The 17,192-nt window shown below is 45.6% G+C and overlaps 1 protein-coding gene across 5 annotated transcripts in view; it reads left to right on the plus strand.

Moving 5' to 3' along the window:
- The window catches only part of RICTOR (RPTOR independent companion of MTOR complex 2), a 607,299-nt gene that overhangs the window by 276,536 nt on the left and 313,571 nt on the right, over positions 1-17,192 (plus strand). For all 5 annotated transcript variants that reach the window (XM_033932568.1, XM_033932543.1, XM_033932533.1 and 2 more), the window contains one exon: positions 14,030-14,195. In XM_033932568.1, coding sequence (XP_033788459.1) covers positions 14,030-14,195 — 166 coding nt within the window. The remainder of the gene's footprint in view (positions 1-14,029; positions 14,196-17,192) is intronic.

The raw sequence follows: 17,192 nt of genomic DNA on the forward strand, positions 1-17,192 counted from the left end.
GTGCGCAAACTTCGCCGCATCTCATCCTCCTCGGACTCCTCGCCGAGGCACCGAGGCGCTCTCCCTCCATAGACCGCCACAGGGCAAAACGTCGGGCTAAACCAATAGAAACCTCGAACCGCCGTACCTCTAAGAAGGCCCGGAGTTCCCCCACTCTACGAGGCCGTTCACCTACACCTCGTACGGGACCGCTGAAGGTGGCAGAGTTATCACTCTCCAACCCATGCATCCTCCGAACTCCCCCTCGGACCGGGGCTCCGATCCGAGGTTTCGGGTTTTCACCAAGGGAGTCCGGGTCGAGGTCACCGATTCGACACCGATCGGTACCCTGAACCCCGGCATCGTCTCCGAGGGATTCCTCGAGACGTCGGAGATCCACGACCCCGGAACACTGTCACAGTACTTCCCCGGTATCGGAGCTTGGATCGGAGCAGGAACCTCGCTACTCGAGGGAAGCCTTCCCTTCCTTCTCCACCCGACGGAGGTCTCGTTCACCGACCCCCCACGGGGCCTCGGGAACATCCCGACCATCCTTCTCACGCTTTGTCCAGGACATGGGCCACGCCTTGAACTTAGACCTCCAGTCCGACTCCAGATACTCTAAAGAGTACCTAGCGGAACTGGATATGCCATCACTACCCAGAGAGTCCCTTCGCTTACCGCCCAACCCGATACTTCAACAGGCTCTCTTCAGGAACCTAGAGACCCCCTATATGGTCACAGCCGTGCCCTCCAAAATGGAGGCCAAGTACCGTACAGTACCCTTTCCGGGTTTTGAACAACCACAGCTCTCCCACCAGTCGCTGTTAGTAGAATCCTCCTTAAAAAAGGCTCACCCCTCCCGGGTCTCAGCGGCGGTCCCCCCAGGCCGAGAAGGCCGAACCCTAGACAAGTTCGGCAGAAGACTATATCAAAATGCGATGATGGCCTCTAGGGTGCAAAGCTACACTTTCACCTTCACATCCTACCTCAAATACCTCATTGGACTACTGAGAGCCTTTGAGACTGACCTACCGGCCTCCCGCCAAGGAGCCTTTAGCTTACTGTTGGAATCCCTCTCCAACCTACGCCTCCATCTATTCCACGCAGCCTACGATGGCTTCGAACTCTCCTCCAGAGAGGCAGCTTTTGCTATCGCCATGCGACGACTAGCTTGGCTACGCCTGGTCGACATGGACCCCAACTTACAGGACCGGTTGGCTGACCTCCCCTGCGTGGGAAAAGAACTGTTCGATGACATTATCGAGGCGGCTACAAAACGCCTCTCCGAACACGAACGCTCATTTGCCTCCCTCGTCCGACAAAAGCCCAAACCGCCCACGTCCAGGCCGTATAGGGCCCCTCCACGCCGCTACCCACAAAAATCCACTCCTGCCTTCTCGCGGCCTCCACCCAGGCGTCCGCAAGCCCACCACCGGGCCATGCCCAAGTCTCAACCGCCTGCGACTACCAAACCATCCCCGTCCTTTTGACGGGAAACGCGGAAGGGGCGGGCCCCCTCCGCCATAGTCCCAAGCCTCCTTCCCATCGCGGGTCGCCTCAAAGCCTTTTACCCTCGCTGGGAACAAGTCACGTCGGACGCATGGGTCCTTGGCGTGATCTCATCAGGATACTCTCTCAACTTTCGGACCATTCCTCCGGAAAACCCCCCAAGGAATTGCCCTCCCAACCGGACGCAGCTACCCCTACTCCTCTCCGAAGCTCGAGACCTGCTTCGCCTGAGAGCAGTGGAGGAGGTTCCCCCCGACCAATGGGGGAAGGGCTTCTACTCCCGTTACTTCCTGGTACCGAAAAAAACGGGAGACTTACGCCCAATACTAGACTTGAGACGCCTCAACAAATTTCTGATACGAGAAAAATTTCGGATGCTTTCCCTACCGACCCTCTACCCCCTGATCGACGAGGGCGACTGGCTCTGCTCCCTCGATCTGAAGGAGGCATACACACATGTCCCAGTGCACCCCGCTCACCGCAAGTTCTTGCATTTTCAGGTAGGGGACTTGCACCTACAATACCGTGTCCTTCCCTTCGGCCTAGCATCGTCACCTCGGGTCTTCACCAAGTGCCTCGTGGTGGTCGCAGCAACCTTACGCTCCCAGGGCCTCCAGGTATTCCCCTACCTGGACGACTGGCTGATCAAAGCCCCGTCCAGGAAAGCGGTTATCTCAGCGACCCAACAGACTATTACCTACCTACAAAGTCTGGGGTTCGAGATAAACTTCCCAAAATCCCAACTACGCCCCTCCCAGTCCCTACAGTTCATCGGGGCCATGCTGGACACGGTTTGCCTCCGTTCCTTCCTCCCCCCTCCGCGCCTAGAGGCGTTAGTAAGTCTGAGTCGAAGGTTTTCCCTGCTGACCTCGGTATCAGCTCGGCAGATGATGACTCTTCTGGGCCACATGGCCTCCACCGTCCACGTCACACCCTTCGCCCGCCTCCATCTGAGAATTCCTCAATGAACCCTGGCCTCTCAATGGCGTCAAGACCGGGACCCGATCGACCGCCCCGTGACAGTGACGCCTTCTTTGCAACGATCGCTCCGCTGGTGGGCCGACTCTTCAAATCTTTCCAAAGGTTTGCTCTTCCTCACCCCACCCCACAGCAAGATACTCACCACGGACTCGTCGGAGTACGCTTGGGGAGCCCATCTGGACGGCCTACGCACTCAAGGGATGTGGTCAGCAGAAGACCGTCGCTGCCACATCAACGTGCTAGAGCTTCGGGCCATCTACCTCGCAGCTGTAGCTTTTCAACATCTGCTCCACGACCGAGTGGTTCTCATCCGAACCGACAACCAGGTAGCGATGTACTACGTAAACAAACAAGGGGGAACAGGGTCTTGGTCCCTTTGCCGGGAAGCCCTGCGCCTCTGGAAATGGGCAATCTCCAACAACACCTTCCTTCGAGCGGTGTACATACAAGGAGAACAAAACTGTCTGGCGGACAGACTCAGCCGCCTCCTCCAGCCACACGAGTGGTCACTGCACTCTCACATCCTACGACAAGTGTTCGAAAAGTGGGGGACGCCTCAAATAGATCTATTCGCATCCCCCCACAACCACAAGCTGCCTCTCTTCTGCTCCCGGATATACTCCCCGGACCGGCTCGAGGCCGACGCCTTCCTCCTCGACTGGGAGGGAAGGTTCCTATATGCGTTCCCGCCGTTTCCTCTGATACTGCGGATGCTTGTCTACCTGAAAACAGTACAAACCACCCTGATCCTGATTGCTCCTCGCTGGCCACGCCAGCCTTGGTTTTCCCTTCTACTTCAACTCAGTGCCAGAGATCCACTGCCTCTGCCTCTGTTTCCCTCTCTACTATCACAGGGTCAGGGTTCGCTGTTACATCCCAATCTTCAATCTCTTCATCTGAATGCTTGGTTTCTCTCCCCCTGACTGCTCTCCCCGTGTCTCAATCAGTCAAGGAGATATTGGAGGCATCTAAAAAGACCTCGACGAGAACCTGCTACTCCCAAAAGTGGACTAGATTCTCAACCTGGTGCTCCGCCCACAGCCAGGACCCGGTGTCGGCCCCCGTCCCTCTGGTCCTTGACTATTTACTTCAATTATCTCATTCCGGCCTAAAGACCAACTCCATTCGAGTACACCTCAGTGCGATTGCGGCCTTTCATCAGCCCCTGGAAGGGAAAGCCCTCTCGCTCCATCCCTTAGTCTCTCGCTTCATGAAGGGTCTTCTGAATGTCCACCCTCCTCTCAAACCCCCTCCGGTGGTTTGGGACCTCAACGTGGTTCTGGCTCAACTAATGAAACCTCCATTTGAGCCCCTAGACAAATGCCATCCAAAATTCCTAACTTGGAAGGCAATTTTCCTGCTTGCGCTCACGTCCGCTCGGCGGGTTAGTGAGTTACAGGCTCTAGTAGCGGACCCACCCTTCACGGTATTCCATCACGACAAGGTGGTACTCCGCACCCATCCAAAGTTCTTGCCTAAAGTAATGTCTGATTTTCACCTCAATCAGTCCATTGTCTTGCCAGTATTTTTTCCCAAGCCCCACTCTCACCCCAGAGAGGTGGCGCTCCATACTCTTGACTGCAAGAGAGCGTTGGCCTTCTACCTCCAACGCACTCAGTCACACCGGAAAGTCCCACAATTGTTTCTGTCCTTCGACCCAAACCGGTTAGGTCACCCAGTCTCCAAGCGCACCTTGTCCAACTGGTTGGCCGATTGCATCTCCTTCTGCTACGCTCAGGCTGGTCTCACACTGCATGGTCAAGTAACGGGACACAAGGTCCGAGCGATGGCAGCCTCCGTAGCATTCCTCAGGTCCACACCTATTGAGGAAATCTGCAAGGCTACCACGTGGTCTTCGGTTCATACTTTCACCTCCCACTACTGTCTGGACTCACTGTCCAGGAGCGATGGCCGGTTCGGCCAATCGGTCTTGCGAAATCTATTTGCTTAAATTGCCAACTTCCCTCCATCCCCTTTTGGTTAGCTTGGAGGTCACCCACATGTGAGAATATCATGCCTGCTTGTCCTGGGATAAAGCACAGTTACTTACCGTAACAGGTGTTATCCAGGGACAGCAGGCATATATTCTCACAACCCGCCCACCTCCCCGAGGTTGGCTTCTTTGCTAGTTAAGTGAACTGGAGACCACGAGGGGATGCGCCCCCTAGTGGAACAGGAAGGCACGCATGCGTGGAGCAGCAGAGCAAACTTAAATCTTCAATCAAGTTTGCTTGAAAATGCTTCCGCATCGGGGCTCCGTAGATGACGTCACCCACATGTGAGAATATATGCCTGCTGTCCCTGGATAACACCTGTTACGGTAAGTAACTGTGCTTTTTCGAGAATTGATTATGTTTTTGTTTCAAACTCGTTGGTACAACAAGTTACACAAGCTTCCATTGATCCAATCATATTGTCTGATCATGGAGGGGTCTGGATTAAATTTGAGTTTGGTGACAAAGATAGTTCTAGATCAATATGGAGTTTTGAGAATACATTGGTTGTGGATTCTGCTTTTCTTGAATATTTTAAATTAAAGATCTCAGAATTTTTCCAAATAAATACTTCTGAAGATATTAGTATGGAAATTTTGTGGGACGCTTTTAAAGCTACTATGAGAGGTAATATCATTTCATATTCTGCATATAAAAAAAAGCAATTGACTAAACAGTTTTTTAATTTGGAAAAAGAAATCCAATTGTTGGAATCCAAATTAATAGGTAATTGGCAACATTGCAGGCTCTGTTAAAGGCAAAAGGTAAATATAATGAAATCTCTTCAAGATTGGCAAGAAAGGATTTGTTTACACAACAAACTTTGTATTTTGGAAATTCAAATAAGGCGGGAAGATTACTTGCTAATTATCTTAAAGCAAAGAAGAGGAAAACAAAAATAATAGCAATAAAAGATGATAGTGGAATTACACATTCTCAAAATAGGAATATTATAAATCAGTTTCTTCAGTTTTATAAGGAGTTGTATTCTTCTGAGTCTTATGTTGAAAAAGTTCAAAATGGTTTGGAATTTTTAAATCTTATAGAGGGTTCAAAACTTCCTGATCATATAAAACAAAGTTTAAAAAAACCTATATCATTAAAAGAATTAGAAACAGCATTGAAGTCTCTTAGAGTTGGATCCGCTCCAGGTGGGGATGGTTTTACAGTAGAATTTTATAAAGCTTTTCAAAATTTTTTATTACCCCAATTATTAAATTTATATCAGTCTCAACTAAACAAAGGTTGTATTACAGGTACTGTGGAAGAATCTTTGACTATTGTTTTGCCAAAGCCAAATAAAGATCCTACATTGGTATCAAACTACAGGCCTATATCTTTAATTAATGTAGATGGTAAATTATTAGCTAAAATTTTGGCAGTTAGATTGGCTAAAGCTCTCCCTTTCATAATTGATGTACATCAAACTGGGTTCCTTGTGAACAGACATTCTTCTAGTAATACACGATTTGGCCTTTCACACACTAAAATTAACTAAAAACATGAATGAGCTGGCTTTTGCTGTATCTTTAGATGCGGAAAAGGCTTTTGATAGAGTAGAATGGACATTCATGTACTAGGCACTGGATTGGTTTGGTATAGGTCCAGGTTTTATTCAAATGGTTCAAACTTTATATAGCTCCCCTATGGCAAGATTATATATTAATAACAATTTATCTGATCGTTTTCATTTGCATAGGGGAGTTAGACAGGGTTGTCCATTGTCTCCTTTGCTTTTTGACATTGTTTTAGAACCCTTATTTATTGCTATTCAACAGGCAAAGGGGATACAGGGTATCCCTCGTAAGGAGTGGGAATATAAACTCTCTGCATATGCAGATGATATATTATTGTATTTGAGAAAGCCTGGCACATCCATTCCTTGCCTGCTAGAATTGATAGAAAATTTTGGAAAATTCTCAGGGTATAAAATAAATTGGAGCAAATCTGAAATTCTTCCACTAAATGTACACTGTACAAAAAGTATGTTTGATACATTCTTGTTCGTATGGAAAATTGATGGTTTAAAATACTAAGGAATTTGGATCAAAACCACGTTAGAAGATACGGTCAAAGAAAATGAAAAGTTATTACTACAAAAGGTAACAGAATTATGTGAACAGTGGAATCCTTTACATTTGTCTAGGTGGGGGAGAGTTCAAACGGTTAAAATGATGATGTTGCCTGTGGTTTGTTATCAAATGGGAATGATTCCAGTGTTTTTTCATGAATCTTTTTACAAAAAATTGAATTCGTTATTCATTAAATTTATTTGGCAAGGTAAAACTCTCCAAATTGCTTTAGTATCTCTACAAAAGCCAATTAAGGAGGGTGGGGTAAATTTTCCAAACTTTTATAGGTATCATCAGGAGCTCATTGAGTACACTCCTGATTGGTTATATTTGGAATGGCGACTCATGTTTTCATAATATCTTTGTCATGTTCTTAGTATAAAGATGCCCAGATTATATAAGGAAAATAGAATTTTAATGGATACTTGGAAAACCTTGCGATTTGTTCATAACTTAACTGCTATTCCTAACAGCAAGTTAACAAATCAATCCATTTGGCTAAACCCCAGGATTCAAATTGGCGGTTTTAAGATTATCTAGAAGCATTGGATAATTGCAGGTATATGGACTTTAAATGATGTTATTTTAAATGGTAAACTGCTTGATTTTACACAATTGCAACATAAATTTGGGCTCCATAAATCGTAAAGTTTTCGGTAGTTGCAATTGAAGCAGGCCATTCAGGCAGGGTTCCCTGAATGGAAAAATCTTAATACTCAATATAGTTTGGAATTTTCATACTTCCAGGTAGACTTTCTGGGACATTAGGCCGCGCAGTGGTATAAAACTATTAATGATTTGGTTAAAAAGAAACCTAAAAATGGTCTTAAGGATATTTGGAGCATTGAGATTAAGCATCAGATTTCAGCTTCTCAATGGCCACAAATTTGGTCTTGGAGAATGAGACGTACAATGTCTGCATCTATGAGACAAACATGTTTTTTTCTTTTGCATAGAGCATTTTGGACCCCAGTTAGATTACAGAAGCTGAATAGTTCCTTGTCTAATAGATGCTGGCATTGTAATCTTGATATAGGGACTTTGGATCATCTTTTGTTTTATTGTCCCTATATCTTAGCCTTTTGGAATTCCATCTGGGATCAAGTAAATTGTTTACTGGAAAATCATGTAGCACTATCTTATGATATGGTATTATTTGGAACCTCTATGACAAAAAAGAGTCAGATATCTTCATCTAATAATAAACTTTTATTAATCATGACTGGAGTCGCCATTCAACAAATCACTAACAATTGGAAGGATTGCAGTAGACTTAATTTCAATTTTTGGTGGAACTCATTATGTCACATGTTTAAAATGGAAATATCATTAGCTGTACAAAATGGAAACTATAAGACTTTTTTTAAAATCTGGGAACCATTGACTTCTTTTTGTGATGATTGAATACCATTTTTCTTACTTATTATTGAAATACTAGAGAGGGATAGGGTTTTTATTATATTGTTAAATTATATAATTTGGGGGAAATGGGGAGAGATATGGGTTTACATATACAATTTAAGTTTTTCTTGTTAGATTTATAAGTGATGATTTCAATATTATCTATGGATATATTTGTGCACTTCTTAAAAGTTTACATAGAGTAAAGAATGGTAGTATAGGGATGGGGAGGTATGTTAAATGTGTTAATGGGTTTATTATTGATGATTTGAATGGGTGGGGGAGGGGATACTCTTATATGCTTTTAGACAATAATTATTAAGAACGTCAAGTGATTTGTATGAATTTTATGTTTGAATATTGTACACTTGGTATAAGATTTGAAAATGAATAAAGATTTAAAAAAACAAAAACAGTGCCTAGTCCAGGTAACAAGAATCTGGCAGGATCCCAAAAGTTAAAATAAAAAATTTGGTGCTACTTATCTCCGAGGTAAGCAGTAGATATCCCCAAGTCTGCTTTAATGTGTATTTTTTAATTGAAATTTTGAATATATTACAATGCAACACAGGAAGCTTTAAAATCCACATCAAGGAGAAAACGACTTTATTATAAATAATTACATAAGAACATAAGAATAGCCTTTCTGGGTCACGATGACCAATCAGGTCACTAGTACCTGGCCAAAACCCAAGAAGTAGCAATATTCCATGCTACCAATCCAGGACAAGCAGTGGCTTTCCCCATGTCTTTCTCAATAAAAGACTTTGGACTTTTCCTCTAGGAACTTATCCAAACCTTTCTTAAAACCAGCTATGCTATCCGCTCTTACCACAACCTCTAGCAATGCTTTTTTTAGAGCTTAACTATTCTCTGAGTGAAAAATAATTTCCTCCTATTGGTTTTAAAAGTATTTCCCTGTAATTTCAAGTATCCTCTAGTCTTTGTATTTTTGATGGAGTGAAAAATCGATCCACTTATACCCGTTCTACTCCACTCAGGATTTTATAAATTTCATTCATATCTCCCCTCAGCCGTCTCTTTTTCCAAGCTGAAGATCCTTAACAGTTTTAGTCTTTCCTCATATGACAGGAGTTACATCCCCTTTATCATCTTGGTCGCTCTTCTTTTAATTTTTTCTAGTGCCACTATATCTTTCTTGAGATAAGGAGACCAGAACTGAAAGCAATACTCCAGGTGAGGTCGTACCATGAAGTGATACAGGGGCATTATAACATTCTTAGTCTTGTTAACCATCCCTTTTTAAAAATAATTCCTAGCATCTTGTTTGCTTTTTTAGCCGCTGCCGCACATTGGATGGAAGGTTTCATCGTATTGTCTGCGATGATACCCAGATCCTTTTCTTGGGTGCTAATCCCCAAAGTGGACCTTAGCATTTGGTAACTGATTCTTCCCTATGTGCGTCACTTTGCATTTGTCCACATTAAATTTCATCTGCCACTTGGATGCCCAGTCTTCCAATTTCCTAAGGTCCGCCTGCAATTTTTCACAATCCATATTTGTTTTAACAACTTTGAACAGTTGATCACCTCACTCGTTCCAATTTCCAGATCATTTATAAATATGCTAAATAGCACCCGTCCTAGTACAAGATCCCTGTGGCACTCCATTGTTTACTCTCCTCCATTGAGAAAAAATGACTATTTAACTTTACCCTCTGTTTTCGACCCAGTAACCAATTACTAATCCACAACTGAACTTTGACATCTATCCCATGCCACTTTAATTTTCTCAGGAGCCTCTCGTGAAAAACATTTATGAAAAACTTTCTGAAAATGTAGATACACTATATCAACCGACTCACCTTTATCCACATGTTCACACCGTCAAAGAAGTCAAGCAAATTTGTGAGGCAAGATTACAGGTACAAGATACTTTATCTAAAATTCCAAAAACTGAAAAGCTCCAAAACCTGAAATTTGTCATATGAACCAGAAATAGCCAATTTCCCTGACGTGACACATGCTGAAACCAATGCAAGTGCATGTGTTTCTCCAGAGACAAGCAGTGGGAATGCAGGCACACTTGCTGGTGAAGTCCTCTGACTGAGCCTGAGTGCTGGTGCTCTCCCCTTGGTATAGTAAGTTTTTTTTTTTTTTTTTAACTTACTGAGCATGTGCAGACACCTTGTCTTCTGAGCTCCTCCCTCTGCCTAATCAGTTTTTTCTTCCCGAGCTCCTGATAGGTTGCAGCTCTTCCCTCTACTTGCCACCTTTAAAAAAAAAAAAAATAAGAAAAAGTGATAACAACTAATAATAATTCTTCAGCGTCTCCCCTTGGTGGACTTCCAGGATCCTCTCGGAGGGGTGGGGGTGGGGGACAGATGCCATTAGCGGAGGTTTTTCGAAACCACCAGCTGTCGAGGATGCGTCTGTGGAGCACATTTTTCAGTGGGAAGAGCTCTAGTTGCTGCTTATTCAGGCTTCCTCGGTTTTGCATTTTGAGGAGGACGCAAAGGAGCCCCCACGTGTTGTGGACCCCCTGCTTCAGGGGATCTGCTCGGCCTCCCACTGTTTTCCTATGCATCAGGATATTCGGGATATTGTGCTTGCGCAATGGAAGATGCCAGAAATGCCTTTTCATTTTGTGCGGTCTGTGGCCCATCTGTATCCCATCCTGGAGGTGGATAGGGATATCTTGAAGTCGCCAGTGGTGGATGCGGTGGGTTTGGTCCTCGCGCGATGGCATACTATGCTGGTAAAAGGCGGCTCAGCTTTGCGAGACTCTGAAGAGCGTAGATTAATGTGTCTTCTTAAGCAGAGTTTTGGTGTGGCTACCCTGGCAGTCCAGGCGGCGATGTGTGGCGGTCTGGTGGCTCGGACTTGTTTTCAGTGGTCTAAGAGTGTCCTTGACCGGGAGTCTGATGACTGGTCCTTGGTGGATCAGGTGTTTGCTAAGATTGAGATGGGGGTTTCTTGTCTCATGGATATCATGTATGATCTCTTGCATGCTTCAGCCAAGTCCATGGCTCTCGGTGTGGCTGCTCTTCGTATCCTGTGGCTCTGGCTTGATCGGCGGACACGGCGTCTAAGGCTAAGCTTATGAAGTTTCCCTTTAGAGGGTCTTTCTTGTTTGGTGAGGATCTGGACTGTTTCTAAGGTACCCGTCATCCTGTCCATGTTTGTGCACCCTCCCTTTCAGCCCATAGGTTCTTGCTCTTTGAAGGACCTTACTCTGAAGGCGGTCTTCCTGGTGGCCATTACTTCTGCCAGACACATTTCTGAGCTGCAGGCTTTATCTTGTAGGCCTCCCTTTCTGGAGTTTTCTAGGGAGCGCATTGTTCTGCGGCTTGTTTCTTCCTTTCTGCCAAAGGTGGTTTTGCCTTTTCATGTCAACCAGTCCATAGTCCTCCCGGTTTTGTGTAGTCTGGAGGGCTCTTTGGAGCAGAGGCAGTTGCACAAGTTGGATGTCTGTCTGGTCCTTTGATCTTATGTTCAGCGGTCCCAGGAGTTCCAGAAATCGGATCAGCTTTTTATCCTTTTAGCGGGTTCTCGTAATGGTGATGGTGCTTCCAAGGCTACTATTGCATGTTGGATCAAGGAAACTATCGCTTTTGGCATTTTGAATCTTCATCAGAGATGGGGGTTAGTGCCGCAACAACTATGGCAACTATGTGGCTAAACGGCGGTCTGTTTGAAAAGTGAAGTGATTGAACTTATGTAGCATGTGCGGCACAAACCCCGTCCATGATGAAGATTCAAAATGCGTTAGTGTGGGCCTGTGCAGCAACATTTCAAGCTAAGTTCTAGTCAATTATATTTCATGAGAATTAAATGCTGTGAAGATAACATGAAATTTACACATAAAGATATGAAGTAAATTTAATGGAATAAATAAAAATTGAGTCATACATCATGAATTGAGTTAAAGTAGTGGAATCAGTGAGAAGTGCTGCCACATTGTACTAATATATCAGGGTGGCGTTCTGAGAAACCACAAGTGTGATTCAGAGTATGTTCAGCAAGATATAATATATTTTAATTGATATTGTGATAATCTATCTTTGGCAATTTTTTGAGTAACTATTCCCATAGAAATATGATGCCAGAAAAAGGCCAAATGGCCCATCCAGTCTTCCCATCTGCAGTAACCATTATCTCTTCCTCTTTCTAAGAGATCCCACGTGACTATCCCTGGCTTTCTTGAAATCAGACACAGTCTCTGACTCCACCACCTCTTCCACGCATCTACCTCCCTTTCTGTAAACAAGTATTTCCTTAGTTTACTTTGGAGCCTATCACCTTTTAGCTTCATCCTATGCCCTCTCATTCCAGAGTTTCCTTTCAAATGAAAGAGATTCAACTTGTGTGCATTTACATCACATAGGTTTAAACGTCTCTATCATATCTCCTCTCTCCCGCCTTTCCTCAAAAGTATACAGATTGAGATCTTTAAGTCTGTCCCCATAGGCCTTATGATGAACACCACATACCATTTTAGTAGCCTTCCTCTGGACCAGTTCTATCCTTTTTATATCTTTTTGAAGGTGCAGCCTCCAGAATTGTACACAATATTCTAAATGAAGTCTCACCAAAATCTTATACAGGGGCATCAATACCTCCTTTTTCCTACTGGCCATACCTCTCCCTATGCACCCTAGCATCCTTCTAGCTTTCACTGTCACCTTCAACCTGTTTGGCCACTTTAATTTCATCACATACAATCACAACCAAGTCCCGCTCTTCTGTCTTGCACATAAGTTCATCATCCGCTAAACCAGGGGTGTCAAAGTCGGTCTTCGAGGGCCGCAATCCAGTCAGGTTTTCAAGATTTCCACAATGAATATGCATGAGATCTATTTGCATGCACTGCTTTCATTGTATGCTAATAGATCTCATGCATATTCATTAGGGAAATCCTGAAAACCTGACTGGATTGCGGCCCTCGAGGCCTGACTTTGACATCCCTGCCCTAAACTGTACTATCCCTTCAAGTTTTTGAAACCCAAATGCATGACCTTGCATTTTTTAACATTAAATTTTAGCTGCCAAATTTCAGACCATTCTTCAAGCCTCACCAGATGTTTCTTCATGTTATTCACATCATCCTGGTGTCTACTCTATTGCAGATGTTGGTAACATCTGCAAAGAGGCAAATCTTACCCGACAGCCCTTCAGCAATATCGTTTATAAAAAGAATAGACCCAAGAACAAAACCTTGAGGCACACCACTGGTAACATCCCTTTCCTCAGAGCGATCTCCATTGATCACTACCCTCTGTCGCCTTCCACTCAACCAGTTCTTGACCCAGGCTGTCACTTTGGGACCAGTCCCGAGGGTATTCAGTTTATATATTAGATGTCTGTGTGGAGCACTGTCAAAGGCTTTGCTAAAATTTAAACACACCACATCTAGTGCACTCCCTCTATCTAATTCTTCCTTTCCCCATGTGCACCATCTCTTTCCTGCTCACTCACACATTCGGGCCCAACAATTGTCTATTCCCTCCCTCACTCCTTCCTATGTCCCAAGTTAGTGCCCCCTTTCTCCCTCCCTTGTGTAAAATGGCTGCATTTTCTGTTTTTCCTATTAGTGTCCCCTTTCCTATTAATGCCCCCTCCCTTCTTTCTGTGTCCCAACTCCCCCTCACTGCCTTCCAGCCTTTTTCCCACCCCTTTCCTCCCTTCCCTGAAGCCGACCCGCGCCGAAGCCTTTCCTGCCCCCAAGCCGACCCGCCGCCGATTCCTCTTCCCCCTGGTCCGCTGCCACCTCTCACCACCCGCCAGCTCCATTTAATTAACCCCCCCTCTGCAGCAACTCCGGACAGGGAAGGGCCTGGCGTGTACAGCGATTGCACGCTGCCGGCTTACAAGTCTTCCCCCCGATGTCAATTCTGACGCTGGAGAGAAGGTACAGGCCAGCAAAGCAAGCATGTTACCAGAAAGATACCTCTGTATCATTTCATTATGTAAGCTGCAATGATTCCTTGTCAACATTTGCGGGATACAAAAATCAGTATGGTATGGTATCGAGGTAAGAACATAATCTTCCCATCTGGGTTTTAGTGGTTCTCTGTTAGAATATATTTGCTAAATATTGAGGATGACCATTAAACTTAATCTTTATCAGGAGAGCCAGCGCAGCATTAAACTGTTTAAAACGATTCCATGAGATGAAGAAACGAGGCCCTAAACCATACAGCCTCTATTTGGATCACATTGTTGGGAAAGCAATCTCCACACACCAGAAAAGGGATCAACATCTTCGAGTGCAAAAGGACATTTTTATTCTAAAGGTAACCTGTTCTAAATATATATTTCAATAATTATAATTTTTTTAAAAACCACATTTATCTGATATAAAAGTTGCAGAAATAATTATATTGCAGCCTTTTCTTTTGATACTTATGTTTCAGTAACATAGTTGGGATTCATATTGTTCTTGCATGCTAAGTGATATTTCTAGACATTCATTTATAAAATAAAGGAAATGCTGAATTAGTAGATGACGTCTATTCGTCTGTCTGACAGATGTGAGGTCATTTAGGATATCAGTGGGGATTTAATATAGTGAAATGTGGTTTCATAATGTTTTGAGGAAAAAGGACTGTGTTTAATTTATTTGATGCAGGGGATTCAGAGCTGGATGGCACATAAAAATACTGTTTACACTAACAAATTTTGCTTATACAGTCAAACCTCGGTTTGCGAGTAACCCGGTTTGCGAGTGTTTTGTAAGACGAGCAAAACATTCTCGCAAAACTTGTCTGGCAAACCGAGTGTTGACTCGATTTGCGAGCCCCCCCCTGATAACCGGCACCCACCGCCCAAACAACTTAAACTTACACACACACCCCGTCTGGCACCGGCATGCAGCCCACAGGACGTACCGGTGCCGCTAGAAGATCTTCCTGCTTCTGCCAGCCTTGAGCATGCATCTGCGCATGCTCAAGAACTTCTAATTTTCCCTCTTGCCAAGATTCTCGGAGATCTCGGTGAGAGGGAGAATTAGAAGCGGTGGCGTACCTAGGGGGAGTGCAGGGGGGGCGGTCCGCCCCGGGTGCACGCCCCAAGGGGGTGCACAGGAGAGAGCTGAATGGGAACGACGGGAGACCCGCGGGGTTAAATATAACTCGAGCCACGAGGCTCATCTTCTGTTCCTTCCTGCTCTGCCGCGCACACAAAGCCGACCGGAAGTCTTCCCCGATGTCAGCGGGAGAGAGGAAGGGAAGGAAAGAGATGCAGAGGTGGGGGAGGGAATGCGTTTTTGGACACAGAAGGCATGGACTTGGGAGAGAGGAAGGGAAGGAAAGGGATGCAGAGGTGGGGAGGGAATGCGTTTTTGGACACAGAAGGCATGGACTTGGGAGAGAGGAAGGGAAGGAAAGAGATGCAGCGGTGGGGGAGGGAATGTGTTTTTGGACACAGAAGGCATGAACTTGGGAGAGAGGAAGGGAAGGAAAGAGATGCAGAGGTGGGGGAGGGAATGCGTTTTTGGACACAGAAGGCATGAACTTGGGAGAGAGGAAGGGAAGGAAAGAGATGCAGAGGTGGGGGAGGAAATGCGTTTTTGGACACAGAAGGCATGGACTTGGGAGAGAGGAAGGGAAGGAAAGAGATGCAGAGATGGGGGAGGGAATGTGTTTTTGGACACAGAAGGCATGAACTTGAGAGAGAGGAAGGGAGGGAAAGGGATGGTTGTGTACACAGGGAATGGAAGAAAGGAGAATTTTTGGTCATAGGGAGGGAGGTACACACAGTGGCATACCAAGGTGGGGGTGGGGTGGGGGGGCGGTCCACCCCGGATTTATGCCCCAAGGGGGTGCACAGCTTGTCACCCTCCAGTGTTCTTCCTAGGCCGGCAAACTGCGGCTCTTTAGCCACTTGAGTGCCACCGCCGCCATCGGGAACAGGCCGATGCCGAGTTCTCCTTGCTTTTCCCTATGAGGCCGACCAACTCTCGCCGCCCGCGTCAATTCTAACGTCGGAGAGGACGTTCTGGGCCAGCCAATCGCTGCCTGGCTGGCCCAGAACATCCTCTCCAACGTTAGAATTGACGTCGGGTGGCGAGAGTTGGTCTGCCCCACGGGGAAGAGAAGCAGGTTGAACTCGGCGCCGCCCTGTTACTGATGGCGGCAGTGGCAGCCTATTCCCCAGCGGCGGTGGCAGCATTTTCCCAGTTGTGGTGGCATGGGGGAGGGGAGGGCAGGGAGAAAGAAAGAAAGGGGGGTCAGGGAGCTAGAAAGAAAGAAAGGGGGCCGGGTGAAACAAAGAAAAATGGGGCACAGAGAGAGAGAGAGAAAGACAGACATACAGAAAGAAAGGGGGTATGGAGAGAGAGAAAAAGAAAAGTGGGCAGGGTGAAACAAAGAAAAAGTTTGGGGAGGGAATGAGGTCTGGAGGAGAAGAAGCATACAGGAGGCTGAAAGAAGGGAAGAAATATTGGATGCACAGTCAGAAGAATAAAGTGCAACCAGAGATTGATGAAATTACCAAAGGTAGGAAAAATGAATTTATTTTCAATTTAGTGATCAAAATGTGTCCGTTTTGAGAATTTATATATGCTGTCTATATTTTGCACCATGGCCCCCTTTTACTAAACCGCAATAGCGGGGGGCGTGGCTTAGCGCGCACACAAAATGGAAGTGTGATCACGACGCTCCTCCGACCTTTGCACTGGTTATTTACTCAAAAATAAGTTACCTTACTTTTATCTCAGGACAAGCAGGCAGGTATTCTCACTAGTGGGTGATGTCATCCGACAGAGCCCTGATACGGACGTCTCACAAGCATGTCTTTCTTGAAGAAACTCAGAAGTTTCGAGATGCCCGCACCGCGCATGCGCCAGTGCCTTCCCGCCCGATGGACCGGGCGTGTCTCCTCAGTTCTTTTCTTTCCGCGGAGCTGAGAAGTTTTACTTCAGTTCTGCGCTGACTGAATTCCCGTTTTATTGCCTTCTAATTCCGCGATTTTGGATTTCTTTTCCTCTTTTCGTGTGTTTTCTTTCTTTTATTTAAAAAAAAAAAAAAAAAATTTTTTTCTTCCAGCGAATCGGCCGGGTCGGCCACGTGGCTCAGGCCCAGCTCCTTCGATCTAGCGGCGGAGCTTTTTCGGCCTATGTCCCGGCCAATCACCGGTTTTAAAAAGTGTAGCAAGTGCCAGCGCGCGATTTCGCTGATGGACCCGCATCGACGCTGCCTGCAGTGTCTTGGTCCAGAACATTTCCCAAAATCGTGCCGGCCTTGTTCTACTCTAACAGCGCGAGCGTTTAAGCGGTGCTGCCTGTTGTGGGA

This window comes from Geotrypetes seraphini, chromosome 1 (genome assembly GCF_902459505.1).
Source record: "Geotrypetes seraphini chromosome 1, aGeoSer1.1, whole genome shotgun sequence".
Taxonomy (NCBI): Eukaryota; Metazoa; Chordata; class Amphibia; order Gymnophiona; family Dermophiidae; genus Geotrypetes; species Geotrypetes seraphini.